The sequence below is a fragment of the Electrona antarctica genome (genome assembly GCF_951216825.1).
Source record: "Electrona antarctica genome assembly, chromosome: 2".
NCBI classification, from domain to species: Eukaryota; Metazoa; Chordata; class Actinopteri; order Myctophiformes; family Myctophidae; genus Electrona; species Electrona antarctica.
Genome location: NC_136807.1, coordinates 36,749,339 through 36,766,668, shown reverse-complemented (window position 1 = coordinate 36,766,668; position 17,330 = coordinate 36,749,339). Strand labels below are relative to the sequence as shown.

The 17,330-nt window shown below is 43.2% G+C and overlaps 1 protein-coding gene across 1 annotated transcript; it reads left to right on the top strand.

The window, feature by feature from the left end:
- Positions 1-14,147: 14,147 nt before the first annotated feature.
- LOC306915241 (cytochrome c oxidase subunit NDUFA4-like) lies at positions 14,148-17,250 on the top strand. Its single transcript, XM_079492527.1, has 4 exons — positions 14,148-14,403; positions 15,788-15,873; positions 16,604-16,664; positions 17,176-17,250. The coding sequence occupies exons 1-4, from the start codon at positions 14,326-14,328 to the stop codon at positions 17,230-17,232; spliced, it is 282 nt and encodes a 93-aa protein (XP_079348653.1). The 5' UTR covers positions 14,148-14,325; the 3' UTR covers positions 17,233-17,250.
- Positions 17,251-17,330: the final 80 nt, after the last annotated feature.

Genomic DNA, 17,330 nt, shown 5'->3' with positions numbered 1-17,330 from the left:
CATGCCAAGGACCCCCAAATTGACACTAATTGGCCCGCGGACCCCCATGTGAAAAGAGATGCCACAGACCCCCATGTGAAAAGAGATGCCACAGACCCCCATGTGAAAAGAGATGCCACAGACCCCCATAAGGACCCCCATGTGAGAAGAGATGCCACAGACCCCCATGTGAAAAGAGATGCCACAGACCCCCATGTGAAAAGAGATGCCACAGACCCCCATGTGAAAAGAGATGCCACAGACCCCCATGTGAAAAGAGATGCCACAGACCCCCATGTGAAAAGAGATGCCACAGACCCCCATGTGAAAAGAGATGCCACAGACCCCCATGTGAAAAGAGATGCCACAGACCCCCATAAGGACCCCCATGTGAAAAGAGATGCCACAGACCACCATGTGAAAAGAGATGCCACAGACCCCCATGTGAAAAGAGATGCCACAGACCCCCATGTGAAAAGAGATGCCACAGACCCCCATGTGAAAAGAGATGCCACAGACCCCCATGTGAAAAGAGATGCCACAGACCCCCATGTGAAAAGAGATGCCACAGACCCCCATGTGAAAAGAGATGCCACAGACCCCCATGTGAAAAGAGATGCCACAGACCCCCATAAGAGAAGGTTTTTACGGCTCTAGCAGTGATTCTCAACCCGTTTAATTTCAAGGACTTTCAGTTTGACATGCATATTAGTCTACAGACCCCAGTTTAATGGCATTTCTATCTCTGGGACCCCAATTTATATAGTACAATCAATGTAAATATAACTCTGAGAGTGTACAAATGGAACCAAATGGACCCATTAGGGTCTCAGAGTTACAGACCCATAAGGGTCCATTTGGTCCCAAACTATCATTTAGCTGGGGAGTGGGGACCCCCTGGAACTCCCTCAATGACCCCTGGGGGTCCCCTGACCCCACTTTGGGAACCACTGCAATAAACAATAGTGCACCTTAGTGTGGCAGGAGATATTCAGCTTTTTTGAGTATATGATACTATAAAAGATATTATGGTAAAGAGACCCAATGGCTTTCCACTAATCCTATCACTGTGTTGTATCAATAAAACATTTACATGTTCAGAGGCACGTTTTCTCAGCAGTAGTGTGCTGTTCAGCTAGTGCAGACCTGGGCAAAGGTTACTTGGAATTGTTGGAAATTAGAGAATAAAACGTACTTTCTAATTTGACCTCATGTGTGCTTTTGAAACCTGTTTATTCACTTACACAATCTGCTTCCGGCCATGAATAGTGTGTGATTGACAACTAGTTTACCATTGTTTTGGACAATTCGATTGAATAAATTACATTTTTGTAAGGAAACCTCACTTTTTAATTGCCTAATAATAACATACACTCTTACCAGCTTGTCAAAACAATGCCATTTACTGCTTTTTATATAGAAAGAAATATGCAGAATTGAGTTCAGCCTTTTGGCCCGGCCCTCAACAATATATTTTTGGCCCCAAGGGGCCAAATGGGAAACACCCCTGAACTAGTGGAAGGGTTAGCTGATGTGTCACAGATCAACATGCTCCCTACAGAGAACATCTAACCCCCTGTTGGGTAACATCTCAAGAACAGAGTTCCTGGGGTGTGTTGGTTATTGTGAACAGTGTACTTCAGTTATTTTGCTTATTATACATAATGTCATGTCATTTCTACAACTGTTTTCCTTTTTTTGTGATCGGCTACTTTATCTTAAGTTCCCTGCAGCTATCTGATTGACATTTTCCCCTTTCTGGTAATGTCAGTAATTTGCAGGTGGCTGTAGTAAGTGGCATAGGGGTTCTATTTGAAAACACGACTCCAGCTCTCTCTTCTCTTATATGGATATATATTTATATGCGCATACAGTATGTGGGTATATGTGCACGTTTGAGTGAGTGTGTGTGAGTGAGTGGCGCGCGCGCGTGTGTGTGTGTGTGTGTGTGTGTGTGTGTGTGTGTGTGTGTGTGCGAGAGTGCAAGCGAGCGTGCGTGCGGCGTGCGTGCGTGTATGTGTAACCACCATTCAAACCAAATCCAATATTTTTTTTAAAGCAAGGTGGCGGGGTTGATTTTAAACTTAAAAGGTTGTCGTAGGAGCTTATTTGCAAAGAGCTCTGACAGGTTGGGAGGGGGGTCTGTTTCACAAAGGCCTTTATTACTGTCTGTAGACAGGCCTGTCTGAGGCTGCTGAAGTCTGCATAATAAATCGACCGTCAGAGAATGGGAAACCTCATAATTCCAGTTTCTGGAATTTTCACTTGAATCAGACATTTACCTGATATCTTACGATTTGAGTATGTTTCCTTATACTTGTGTATAGATGCTAATCTTAAAATAAATCTGTCTTTTCCCCTCCTATACACAGGTTTAATGTTTGTCTTTAGTTCAATGTTTGTTTTGTAAACGCATTGAAAATTTACGCCATAATGTGTCATTTACGTCATATTGTCTCTTTATTGTTAATGGCGTTTAATGTTTGTGTTTGTTTTACATCACCATTACATCACCTAATCAACATGAGTTAGACTTTAATATATTAGCGCCCCTCACGTCACACGGGTGTGATTTTGGAATTCCATGTACATTGACTTTTTGATAACATACAGGGTTCTTCTCCGTCAGCAATGAAGCTATCAAAAAGCATCATCATTGAAGATTAATGGGGCTGCCTCACCATCTGAGCACAGAGCTCTGTGCAGCCGAGAAGCTAATGAAACCTCCATGGGTTTTGAAGTGACGCAAGACTAAGAGCTGTAGTTGTCACAACTCCTAATTGAGCTGGGGCACAATGAATCAGAGTGCATACTCGGGCCATAGAGGTCAGATGGGTAAATCTATGTCTGTCTTGTGGCCCTTCCTGTGTCTACTGTTTGCGGTATTGTGGAACGTTTTAACCACTTAAAGGACAACTTTAGTTTTTTTCAACCACGGTTCATGTTTTAGATTGTTATTAGAGAAAGTAAAAGATGCGTTATTGTTATTTTTGAGTGGTGCAAACCAACTTCGTTTACGTGTCCACGTGTTTGTTCGTACCAAACAAATGAGCATGGTTGTTATGGTCACTCAGTTCACACGGGTGTGATTTCATTACGTCAGGCATTACGTCAGACCACAGCTGATCAGGCTATATAATACCTTACCTTATATAATACCTTACACCAGACAAACACCCCAACTGAATCAACTTCATGATCACAAATCATTTTCAAGGAAAAGAACATCAGAAGAAGACCCTTTCCATTCACATAAAATGAAAAACATAAAATTGATATTGAAGACAAAGCCACTCACACATTAAAACTACAGAGAGAAGTGAAGAAGAAAGACATCAAATTAAGCGATTGCAAAATTCAATAAGAAGAGCTAAAGAAAGACCAGAGCAGAAAAAGATCACACACAATTATCGAGACAGGAAGAGACAGGAAGAAGTTAGAAAGAAAAGGAGGGCAGAAAATAAGACACTTGAAAACAAACAGAGCAGAGAAAAGATGACACTCAAAAGGGCTAAAAGAACATCTCAACAAAAACAGGTTGAAAATAAAAAGATGGCAGAAAGGATGACATTCAAAAGGGCGAAAATAACACCTAGAGAAAAACAACTTGGAAACAGAAAGAGGGTAGAAGACGATAGACTCAAAAGGACTGAAAGGACACCTCAACAAAAACAGGTTGAAAATAAAAAGATGGCAGAAAGGAAGACATTCAAAAGACACTACATTTTTCTTATTTTTATTTTTTTGAGTGGTGCAAACCACTCCAACAACTGACTTTGTACCCGTGTACCTGTGTTTGTTCGTACCAAAACAAATAGCATGGTTACTATGGTCACTCTGTAGTGCTTCTCAAACCCCAAATTGATATGCAATGCTGCACACGTGAGCTTGTAGATCAGCTTTTCTTTTCTCTCTCTTTTTTTTTTTCTTTTTTTTGTTGGGGGGTGGGGGTCATAGTAGTGATGTCATAGACCGGTCACATGGAAGCTACAGCGTCTGGTTTAGTTTACTCAATGTTTTCTGTTTTTTCCTTCTTGTTGGCATTGTCATGGCTGCTAGTTCCCACCTGATGGTGTGTGGGAGTTCAGACTGATCCAGACCGTACTGAATAACCGCTAGCTTGCATAATGTCTCCAGACTAGGACTCAAGTCTAAGACATACAGCTCATCAGTGAGTATGCGTTCTATGCGAGCTGAGCGTTTGCAGTGTTTGTATCCTCCAAAGACGATGATACGTTCTCCCACAATGCAACAGCACATACCAGATATTGGACTCGGCCATCTCCCTTTGGACTCAACCTTCTTCCAGGAGAAGGTCTCTGGACTGAATTTCCACAGACCCCTGTCATTGATGTCCTGATGACAGTTATAGCCACCAAATATGTACAGCTCTCCATTGTAGGTAAAGGCTGAATGAGCTGCGCGTCCTTCTGGAAGAAGCTGTGCAGAAGGTGTGTTCAACCAGCTGTCGGTCTCTGTGTCAAACACTCTGATGCTGTTGTAATACTGGTCCGGGTGGTCCCACACCGGGTGGTCCCACACCGGGTGGCCCCCAAATACGAACATCATTTTCCCAATGATGGTGGCAGAGTGATATTCTGAAACAGGTGGTGGAGTTCCTCTGGTGTTAATTGAAGACCAGACCATTGTGCTGGTGTCCAACTTGTACATGTCATTAGTGCATCCAGTCCGGGTGTCTCCTCCATGGATAAACATGACCTTCTCCAAGACACAGGCTGAGTGGCCCCACCTCGCCTCTGGAACAGCTCCAGAAACCCTGCTGGGTTTGAACCACATGTGGGCGTCCACATCAAATGCATAAAGATAAAGATCATTGTAGAAGTCCGTGCAGCAGCCTCCCCAGATGTAGACTGTATCTTCTACCAGAACAGCTGTGTGGCCGTAGCGCATGGATGGTCCAGCAGTCACTGGAGGTAACTTCTTCCAGCATAAAGACATTGTGTTGAAGACATGGACATCAAACATCTGATCCAAATATAATCCATCACCGTTGCCTCCAAAGGAATATAGCTGATTCCCCACTGCTACAGCAGCATGATCAGATCGCTTTGGTCCTCCTGCTTTGGCAACAGTCCAAGAAAACATCTGTCTGTCTGTCTGTCTGTCTGTCTTGTCTGTCTGTCTGTCTGTCGTCTCCCTCGATGTGAACAGAAATTTTCAACACTGTCTGTCTGTCTGTCTGTCTGTGTTGTTCTCGTACTCTCCCTCGAAGTCTACTGTCACTTTCAACACAATACATCATCTTATATATTCTGGTGTGACATCACACACAACACAAACTGTTTCCATGCACGTCTTAACAACGCCAATTTGTGCAGCTGTTCTTCACCTGCACCCTTTGACTCCATTTAAAATCCTGTTCATTCACACTTACTGTAAACTGTTGGTATATTACAGTTCTGAGTCGTGTGTGAACGTGTTCCAATCTTGTACGACACAGAGAAGAACTCTGAGAATCTAAGAGATCTTCTCTCTGCAGCTGTGCTTCCTGGTACAGAACACGTCTCTGTCGGGTGGAAACCTCATACGTCCAAAAATGTGTGTACCGAATCGGTAACGATGAAAGTTGAAGATCTATGCCCCACTCGGCTTTGCGATGCCCGTTGTACCAGTGTCAGAGTACCCGTTCCACCCTTCTGTCTGTGTCCCTTTTATGCCCATATATGGAGATTTCTCTATGTGACTCTGTGTCCCTTTATTCCTATATATGGAGTTCTGTGTCAGGCATGCCCAAAAATATGAAGTGTTGTGAAGTCAGAACAGGCCAGATCCATATATGGAGATATAGGGGTGATCAGGTCCAGACCAGGGCCGGACTGGGAGAAAAAATCAGGCCGGGGAATCATACACCAGCCAGGCCACCCACATGCGCACGCACAGCGCGCGCACATTTTTTGAGTGGTGCAAACCACTCCAACAACTAGCTATGTTAGTACCTGTGTGTGTTCCCGTGTGTGTTCGTACCAAAAAAATGAGCATGGTTACTATGGTTACTCAGTTCACACGGGTGTGATTTCAAAAAAATGAGCATGGTTACATTACAGTTACATTTACTATGGTCACTGACATTACGTCAGACCACAGCTGATCAGTCTATATAAGACCTTGCACCACTCAGTTCACACGGGTGTGATTTTTTTCTCATTTGCTGCTTTCTTTCGTTTTAGGGATTTTAGCTATTTTTGACAGGGGGGCGGGGGCATTCGAACATGGGGCTAAATATGTATTTATTTTACAAATTTTACTTCACTGAATGTGAAGGGGGTGACAAACTGGCATGTTGAGCCATATAACACACTAAACACAGTATGGCAGCCCCCTATAGTACCACCCTTCACATTCAGTAGATCCTGTGATCTTTTGTGGCCAGATGTAATTTCCTGGGGTCTAGTAGGACTATAGTAAATATATCGCTATAATAAATCGCTATAAAATGTTGTAAGAAAATACATATTTAGCCCCATGTTCGAATGCCCCCGCCCCCCTGTCAAAAATAGCTAAAAACGCTAAAACAAAAGAAAGCAGCAAATGAAAAAAGATTAACACTCATCTTTTACTTTCTCTAATAACAACTGACGAGGAATTTCCCATCATGCTTCCATCTGACCAAAAGGTAATTTACATACATTGAAGTTAGTCTATACACCCTGACTTTGAAGCTCTGAACCCTGCTGTGAGAACACAGTGTGTCTGACACTTTGGCTCTGGTGACTTGGAACCCCCTTCTCACCTGTTCCCCCCCACCCCCCTTCCTTCCTTTTGTCTGTAAAGCAAATGGTTCTTTCATCTCTGTGAGCTTGTTATCCTGTCTGTATTCCCGTCTCTCTCTGAGACCCGTCTCTCGGGGTCCACCTTGTGGGCGGGACTAACGCTATATAAACTGTACCTCCTTTATTCTGAGATTAAGCTGCTTGGGCATACGTGCCTGGGTTGTTGGGGAACCAGCATCCGTGTATTTCCTGTGTACGTTAAATAAACCATCATCAAGCTTGCCTCATGGTTCTTCACGCGTTTAGTGTGTACAAAACTGCCACATCAATTTGGTGTCTAGAAGTGGGATCCAGCGTCGTCTGAGCTCCGGAAGATCAATCACGACTGATTGTCCATCACGTCAACGAACGGCTCCAAAAAGGACAGAGATCAACAGGGAGTCGCGGCTGCGATCTACGGAGTTCAGCGCCTGGATTTAAAAAAACCCGTGGCTAGTTAGCTACACTGAAACGGTGAGAAATTTCCAAATTCCAAACATATTCCTGACAATTGAAGTGCTACATTTTTAAAGGGTTTAATTAAGTATGCTAAATTCTAAGACCATATTTTGCCAGCCTATCTAATGTGTAAAATAGCCTAGTGGACAGAAAACGACCTTGCATTAAATAACACAACGACACCTTGTTACACTGTGGAAACAACAGAAGATATCTTGTTGCACAAGCAACATAAAGACATTTTGCTGTCCTCACAGAATAGCATAAAGATAGTTGCATGTTTTGAAAAACAACGACACCTTGTTACACTGTGGAAACAACAGAAGATATCTTGTTGCACAAGCAACATAAAGACATTTTGCTGTCCTCACAGAATAGCATAAAGATAGTTGCATGAAGTCAAGTTTGTAACACAACGACACCTTGTTACTCTGTGGGAAAACATAAGATACCTTGTTGTATAAAACAACATAAAGACATTTTGTCCTCACAGAGTAGCATAACGATACCGTGTTACATTGCAGTCAAAGTTGTAACAGAAAGACACCTTGTTATCCTCATGATAACATAAAGATACCGTGTTACTTAAGACTAGACAGTCCACATTGCTGTGTACTGAGAGAAAAGTGTGCCGGTCCCAGAGAACAGGGACAGGTGACAGATTAACATGGTGGGAAAATACTAGTAAATAGTCTAGGAGCATTTTACTGTCTCAGTGATTGTGATAAACTATTGGAAAAGTATTAGAAAAGTGATAGACTCCCCCCTGCATATGTAGTTTTTCCTACTCGCCTGCGTTTTCCTCCTGTCTGCAGGTGTTGCCACGGATCGGCCCAGGCCTTGACTGCCCCCACCCCAAGCCAGCCATCCAAACCCGTCCAGCAAAACAGCCAGCATTCCAGCACGTGATTGTCATGTCTCCCAGCCTGCCACAGAACATGCAAACCCCCTCTCTACAGACAGCTGTCCCATCCACTCTCCATACCAGCCTGCCGAAGCAGCAGGCAACACCTCAGCCCTCTGCCCTCTCCAACGACAAGGAGGATGCTCCTGGAGTGACACATGCCTGCAGCCTCTGCAACCGCACAGCCTAGAGGTCAGAGAGTGACCAAGCAAACTCAGCTGAATGATCCGGCCTGCACACAGCCAAGAAGACCAGCTTGCCCACAGCTGAAAAAGACTAGAGGTCAGAGAGTGACCAAGCAAACTCAGCTGAATGATGGGCGCTGTTTCAACTGCAACAGCCCAGACCATTGGAGACCGGCCTGCCCACAGCCAAAAAGAGGGGCCAAGCAACTCCAAGGAAACAGAGACCAGAGGGATGAAGAAGCCGGATTGACTGGCGGGGGGTGGCGGACGGGAGAGCTGAGCCGATGCGGGGCTGCACGTCCAGACGAGGATTCAATCATCATCCAGGTTAAGTAAAAGTACTCATTATGTAGGATGTCTCACATCAAGACTAATTGTGATTTTGAGCTTGTAGATTGACCCTTTTACAATGGCCAAAAATAATAGGATTTATAGGATTAAAGTGGTTAAAATAGGTTATGTTTGAAAATGCTCAAATTTGTGAAGAACATTTCTGGAGAAGATATCTAGGTGAATTTATGGGCAGTTTCTGTGTCGAAATGTGGGCTAGAGTAGTCAACAGGTGAAATGGTAGTCAAAATAGTTTAATCTATTACCTCACTCAGTTATCCTGAGTGTGGGGCTAAAGTAGCCTTGATGAAAGAGTAGCATCGATGACTGGTTTACTAGTTATCACTTCATTTTGATCAAGTGACTGTCTAATATAGACTTATTTATCCTTAACAGTTTCTGTGTCGAAATGTGGGCTAGAGTAGTCAACAGGTGAAATGGTAGTCAAAATAGTTTAATCTATTACCTCACTCAGTTATCCTGAGTGTGGGGCTAAAGTAGCCTTGATGAAAGAGTAGCGTCGATGACTGGTTTACTAGTTATCACTTCATTTTGATCAAGTGACTGTCTAATATAGACTTATTAAAATTGTTTTATGTAGAAAGAATTTAATCTAAATTCCCCAGGCAGGCCATGCCCTGATTGATATTAAAAGTTAGTTTAAGTGTTTAAAATTAAGTGGCTCTTTAGTTCCTAGAGAAGTGAGCCTTGCTAAGCCATGCACCATACAGTATAGGTCAGGAGGCTATCACCTGGTTTTTCTCACTATCAGCAGCTGATCAAACATGTAGATTTATTTTTCCGTAAGTTTAGCTCAGTATTCCCATAAAAATAGTTTTATGGTTGAAGACTTGGATAATTGATACTCCTACTAATACAACTTATGGTAGCATTTAAATCAATTCTGTAAATGTGTGTTTGTACAGGCATGGAATCGACTCATTGAAATAGGCATAGTGGTATTAGACGCAGTCTTCTACCAAATGTTCTTATTTTGGTGGTGGGAACGGCTGGGTACACATCCAGTGTCGGGAGGAACTTAGTTCGCCCTGCCGTCAAAGCCTGAGTTTGGGGTAAGGGGAGCCAGGAGGTTTCGATGAGACGATCACATGCCTGGCGTATTGCGTGGTGTGAAATGTTTGCTATTAGACAGTAATGAATGTGTGAATGAATGACTGGATGTATTTCATAGTTACAAGGGGGGACCTACATTAGGGAATATACATATTATGACTTCAAAGGACTTGTGCAGTCTCATCTCCTGCTTTAACAGAAACCCCCCACAGCACAGGACAGCAAGCCCTGCCCCCTAACTGTTTAGCCCGGTGACCTCATTGCAAGGACACAGAACCAGATCCGGTGTGCAGCGGCGCGTCTACACAGCGACGAACAATGGCGCCCAGGAGCTGCGCGCCGCAGTCAAGCCAACAAGCAGGTGATACATGCTACTATCTACCAGCGGCAGCAGACAGCGTGCTGTTATACCTGCCCAGCGGATGGAGAAGCGAGAAGCGATCATCATCAGGCTTTCACCACGTGCACCTCGGTGCAGCACTGCAGCGGAGAATGTCGGCCTACGCCAGAGCGGGCTGCGAAATGCCTCACTACTCTGCCCAGCCTATGGATGGACAGCGGAACAGTCATCACGTCACCTATGCTCAGCGGCGGTCAAAGAGAGGTCCCGAATGTGAGCGGTGGTGGAAAGGAGGGTGTTGACTCGCCATACACTCATTTAGTGGGGCTGCACCTATGGGCTGCGCTGACCAACATGATCTGCTGAGACATTGTCATTGTCTCCAGGTTGCAATGGTGATTACAGTCCTCACACATACACAAGGAGCTTTATTTGACAAGTACACACTCATAACCGCACCTAGAATAGACAATGCATTGCATACAGGAAAGGAGCACAGCCTGAGCCCAAAGAAAATGCCCCAGTCACACCATACGGTCTTCAGTGCACGCGGCCTGCTAGGAGGACTGTACGACCACTGACCAGACACACGCACGCACGCACGCGCGTCACACACACGCCTCGCACCCATTGGACGCGCCAAACGTTCAGCCGAGTACCACAAAGGCACCTGACAGCCCGGACTGACCACGATCAAAAAAGAAAAAAAGTATCACTGTACTCTTAACGTTATATGCTTAAACCCTTGTGTCATTATTTTGCTTAGCTCAATTATGTTACAAGTGCTTCTATTTGTTATGTATTTTCTTGATGTATTATTTTGATATTGATGGAAAATTCACAATTATTGTTTAATTAAGTTGTTGTTTAATTAACAAAAGGAGGGATTTGACGAGGAATTTCCCATCATGCTTCCATCTGACCAAAAGGTAATTTACATACATTGAAGTTAGTCTATACACCCTGACTTTGAAGCTCTGAACCCTGCTGTAAGAACACAGTGTGTCTGACACTTTGGCTCTGGTGACTTGGAACCCCCTTCTCACCTGTTCCCCCCCACCCCCCTTCCTTCCTTTTGTCTGTAAAGCAAATGGTTCTTTCATCTCTGTGAGCTTGTTATCCTGTCTGTATTCCCGTCTCTCTCTGAGACCCGTCTCTCGGGGTCCACCTTGTGGGCGGGACTAACGCTATATAAACTGTACCTCCTTTATTCTGAGATTAAGCTGCTTGGGCATACGTGCCTGGGTTGTTGGGGAACCAGCATCCGTGTATTTCCTGTGTACGTTAAATAAACCATCATCAAGCTTGCCTCATGGTTCTTCATGCGTTTAGTGTGTACAAAACTGCCACATCACAACCTAAAACATGAACCTTGTTTGAAAAAAACTAAGGTTGTCCTTTAAACCCTACTTTGTTGACTGCAGAGTTCCGAACTTGACACCATTTCTCCCCCTTAATCTCTTCAACAAATTAGCCATGCTTGTACATCTGTTTTCCACCCATCATGACGGGTGGTTAAAAAGAGTATGGTGCCCCGGCCCCTCATTTCTTTCAACCACATAAACAAATCATTACATTACATCATTACACCACATCAATTCAACTTTCACTGGAGTACATTTGAAGGTGCACCAATATGAATATACTGTACTTTCATTGGGTTTTCATCCCCCATAAAGGTTTGGCAAGGGCATGGTGGCCTGTGTGTGCTTAGTTGCCAGGTTACGTACAGACCAGTGTTGATTTCGTTGACTAAAACTATGATGAAAATTTTTCGTCGACTACCTTTTTCCACTGACGAAAACTAAATGAAAACTATAAGCTATGATGACTAAAACTAAGACTAAATATATTGACAATTTCGTCAACAAATAAAAACTAGACTAAAATGTTAGGGAGGGACTAGTGGACAAGAGATCAAGTATAAGTCATTTTACACTTTGCATGCTGAAAATAGCCAATCTACAAGCTCATTACAATCTACAAGCTCACAACGCATCGCAGCGCGACGCGTTGTGAGCTTGTAGATCGGCTATTTTCAGCAGGTGTAAAAACAGTCATTACGACGGCATCAAGGCCTGCCAAAATGCATTTTTGTTCGATTAAATCAACTGTAGATTTAGTCGACTAAAATCTTATGATATTTAGTCGACTAAAGCTAGACTAACACTAAAACATTCCGGGTGACTAAAATGTGACTAAAACTAAATGAAAACTATTCAAGAGACTATGACTAAAATAATTTTGCTGCCGAAAACAACACTGGCGTGTGCTTAGTTGCCAGGTTACAGTATTCATGTGAAGCATGTCAGACCCACTGAGGTTGTAGATCCAGGAGGGCTACAGTGTGTCTGACTTTGAATAAAATAACAGCAATGGATGACTACATTTGCATTAAACCTTGTGATTAATGATTGTAAGGCTGTTCTGAAGAGATGTGCTGTTATATAATATTACTAAATGCTTACTATACAATACTAAAATGCATGTTCACAAAGCATAATTAATGATAATTTCATGATACATAATATTTGGTATGGTCATAAATACAGGCCTAGTCTGTCTTATACAGTGGCAGGGAGGAGACACTGGGTTTCAAGCTGGTCACTCGGCAAGTAAATCTCAAGATCGCTGAGCACAATGCAGGTGACATTGCCACCTGCATTGCCAGGTGTCTCGGACACAGCAGAGAAATAAGGAACGGATCTACTACTGGCAGTAGCAATGGAGCGCAGGAAAATCGGTCAATGCCAAGAAGACAAAAGTAATGGAATTCAATACAGAGGATGTCACCCCTCATGACTGACTGACTGGCGGATTCATTCATTCATTCATTCATTCATTCATTCTTATCGAATCAGGTATAATTGCAGTAAAATACATATACTGTACACTGTACACATAAACCAATAAGACAACCTGAGGGGCGAGGTCGTGTGCACGCATCCGCCTGGGTGACGGCAGACTGTTGGGCGAGTGTTGGCGCTTTGGCATGGGGTGGGGTCAGATCAACATATGGAATGAATTCTGTACTGGCCATATATGGAGCGTGTCTTGAGTGTACAGTACCTCATCAGGGTTTGATGAGGTCAGATCAACATATGGAATGCCAGAACAGGTCAGCTCCATATATGGAGATCTAAGGGTGGTAGCAGGGGAAGTGTCTTGAGTATATAGTACAGGGTTTGATGAGGTCAGATGAGGTCACATCAACATATGGAATGAATTCTGTATTGGCCATATATGGAGCGTGTCATGAGGCATGATGACTGACGGATGGACTGGACTGGTTAGGCGTGACTGACAGGTTTTGCAGGTTTTCATAGTAAACTGCGACCAATCAAAAAGATGAAGACAATAAGTGTTGTGTTATAAGGATTATGAAAAATACTATGTACAAAAACCTCTGGTTGTGAAAAGATGAGGCTATTTATGCCATTTACCTTACATTTCTTATATTTAAAACAGCCATTCACTCCTTCCTACCCAGCAAGCACGGTTAGGACCTGGACGAATTAGTGACGTCTCGATTGGGGCCAGCTCAAGTCAAACCAAGACTATAGTCAGATCTGGCCCAGAAAATCACCTGATTTCAACCAACACAAATTCTGGATGAATCAGAGAGAGTCCGATCGAGGCCAGATCAACTAAAGCCACATCATAACTAGTCAGATCTGGCCCAGAATAAGCTATATTATTTCAACTGGTGAAGACGTCCTGGAAATGACGTAAAGATCATCCCCATATGGGCTGTGATCTGGCCTATAGTCCTGAGAGTCACTGGAGGACGTCATCATGACGCCATTTGGCTTGCTGGGTAGTGAACCATTGGGCAGTTGTGTTGTTGATATCTCCGTCATTAAAGTTGTCCATACACTCAGATAACCCTCAGCTTTCAGAGACGAAACAAAGATCTGTTTTTTATAATGGCCTTGGACAGAATGTTTGTATGCTTTCCCACATCCTCCCATCATCTCCCAAAGGGAAAGATGACTCCACTTGACTGAGGGGAAATGAGCTTCTTGGAGCCCAGGACTTTACATAACTCGTACTGTATATTGTGTTATTGCCTACTATATGGATGAAGTAAACTGTAGGGGACTAGATGCATTGCAAATGACCTCCCTGCTCCTCCTTTCTCCCTCTCATCCTTTCCTCCCTCCTTCGTTCTATCCCTGCCTCCTTCTCTCCCTCCTTCTCTTGTGTTGTATGTGTCCCCAGCACAGGGACGGACAGCATGCAGCAACAGGTCTAATCCTGGAGCCCATCTGAGACTTTTGATTGATGTTGATACGGACTCTGAAAAAAACGGGAACAATGATCTTCCGGACGATAATAACGCAGTTAAAAAAGAACCCTGGTGTAAGTAGTTTTCTATTGTGCTGAGATAATTAACTTATTTGAAAATGTGTACTGACAGAAAAAATATGACACACATTTGAATTCAGACAACTTAATTCAAATTTCAGATTTAAAGATAAAAGCTGGATTTTCTATTAGCATTTACATGTGGATTGGTAAATATTTCTTAAAGTTGAAAGGGCTTCTTTTGGCCGATCAGCATTTGGACAGCTCCAGGGTGCCATTCTATATTTAAGAGTACTTTTAGTCAGGAGCACATGAATGCAAACTGATCAAATTAGTTGTACATCTAAAACTATAATAGAATGCAACATGCAAGTCATGTAAAAGACTAATTCAATGACTGTTATGTGGAGTGGTTAGGCTATATTGGCCAGTATCAACTGCAGAAGTCACAACGGCATTGTGACGGCATCATTATTTTAGTTTTTATTCAAAAGTTAATTTAAAGTTAAAAACACATACATTACACACATGTCGAGCCCCTTTAAAACACAAACCACGACAAGATGTTAAAGATGTTTTAACATCTCACAATGTCTTTAATTGTAACACAATTTGAGAGTCTTTCAATAATATTTGTATGGGCCTTATCTTGTACCAAGTGATATTTTCAAAAAGTAATGCTTCAATTCATATGTGGATGTGCATGCTCTATTACCTTTGTCAATTCATATTTCCCATCATTTTATTTGTGTAGACGTCATGGTAAATTTGACTGGGGTCCAAAATGCATTCTGAAAAAATACATTCTGTTGCAATTATTATATTTTGTGTAGCCTATGAAACCACGTTTTGAACAGTAGTTTGAAGTGTCTTCAAAAAGAAGACGTGTGTTAAAATCCCTCCATCACTCATCCACATGCACAGGAGCAGGGTGAATCCCTGTCAGGGGAAATATAACGCTCATCCTTATTGAATCCAAGAGTTTGCTTTTTGTCTTAGCACAGCCAGTGGTGGTGCAGCCGATGCTGTCAGTCAGCCAGGCCGGCACAGCAGGGCTCATGCTTTTAAAACTGCAGAAGGCTCACACTTTGAGAGGAAGATGAGTCCATGAATTGCGCTTGTCACAACTAAGTACTCAGTTCCTGTTCCATGGTAGACAGGTAGTAGTGGCAGTTTCAAAATGCCTTTCTGGCAGAACATAATAATTAGTTTGTTTGCTTTTTTTTGTAGTTGCATTGTTTCAACAAATTGTTCCATTACACGCAGAAACCAATGTGAAATGATAGATAAGGCGTGGATATTAAACCATACTACATAGACTGTAAAAAAAAAAAAAGATGATTAAACTTGTTATTAGTACTCTCTATGCAATACATTGACCCCTCTCTATTCCCCCCCCCCCCCCCCCCCCCCCCCCCTCTCTCTCTCTCTCCCCTAGGTCAGGCCTCTGTTCGTCTACATCTGTCTGGGAATGGGCGGGGCCGCTTTGTATCTTATCCGACTGGCCAGGGGGCCACATGTAATGTACGGCCGCTCACTCATACTCTTCTATCTATGATGTTCTTAGTTCATGATGTACCCACTAAGGAGCCTCAAGTCACGTTTCATTCTAACTTTTTATGTGACAATCATAATCATAATTGACAGATGAGTAATGTAGGATTTAAGCTAAACTGGAATGGATTATTCAAGCTCAAGCAGTGTGATTGGTCAAAGGCACGCTAGCTGTGCTCATAATTGCTGTAAGGCACAGTGAGCTGTGCCCTATTGGCTTCTATGACATATCATGTGGTAAGTGGTAACCAGATTGGTGATTGACAATACTTTGTGATTTCTTCTATTTTGGACTACTGTACATACTGTACAGAACCTAAAAGGGGTTCTGTACAGAAGGGTAAGAGCAGCAAAAGCAGGGTTAAGCACTTAAGCATTGTGATGTGTTGTGGCTAGATTTGTTATTTTGTTGTATTTCTGAAAGTGTATGCCTTTGTAGGCTATGCACACTGCACAGGTATGCATACTTATATTTATATTATATATACAATGTACAGTATATTTATCTGTACCTTTTCTTTTGTGTGTGTGTGCGTGCGTGCGTGCGTGCGTGCGTGCGTGCGTGCGTGCGTGCGTGCGTGCGTGTGTGCGTGTGTGTGTGTGGTGTGTGTGTGGTGTGTGTGTGTGTGTGTGTGTGTGTGTGTGTGTGTGTGTGTGTGTGTGTGTGTGTGTGTGTGTGTGTGTGTGTGTGTGTGTATAGATGGAACAGAACTACCAATCCTGAGCCCTGGAATAAGCTTGACCCTACCTACCAGTACAAGGTGCAGTAATACTGACATTCTGACAACACACACAAACAAATGTGGAAAGCCAACATCTTAACCACTAGCCTAAACAAATGGCTGATTCCCCATGGGCTGGAGGAGATATTAGGCTTATGGTCATCAGGCAGAGGCTCTGAGCCACCCACGCACGCACGCACGCACGCACGCACGCACGCACGCACGCACGCACGCACGCACGCACGCACGCACGCACGCACGAGATGTGGTGAGAATGACATGTTTAGAAGCAATTTGTAGATCAGCATCCATCACCTGATTGGCTAGTGAGAAGCGTCTTTATTGTTTAAGTATGGTTACACTTGAAATTTTTAACGAAAGGCTTTGACAGGGTGGGAAATCGGAAGTGGCGTAATGTTAACCCCTGGTTAAAAAAAAGAAAAAAGAGGGAAGAGGGAGAGTCGAGAGTGTTTTGAACACCGCAGGTGGAAAGGCACCATTTTGTGATACTGATGAAAACACATGTATCTTCCTTCTTCTCTGCTATCAGTTTGGGGCCGTCAACATGGACTACAAGAAGTTGAAGAAGGAAGGACCAGACTTTTGACTGACCTGCAGCAACCTAAATACTGCAGATATGATATAAGCTCTCAGCACTGTAATTTTATTCACAATTTCTCTGAAATCTCTGAAAGCTATGTGTCT

Excerpts from the sequence above, each read along its gene's own strand:
- LOC306915241 (XM_079492527.1), top strand. The coding sequence starts at position 14,326 with ATGTTGATACGGACTCTGAAAAAAACGGGAACAATGATCTTCCGGACG. Across the intron at positions 15,874-16,603 it reads GCCAGGGGGCCACATGTAAT|ATGGAACAGAACTACCAATC; the intron begins GTACGGCCGCTC and ends GTGTGTGTATAG. Across the intron at positions 16,665-17,175 it reads ACCCTACCTACCAGTACAAG|TTTGGGGCCGTCAACATGGA; the intron begins GTGCAGTAATAC and ends CTCTGCTATCAG.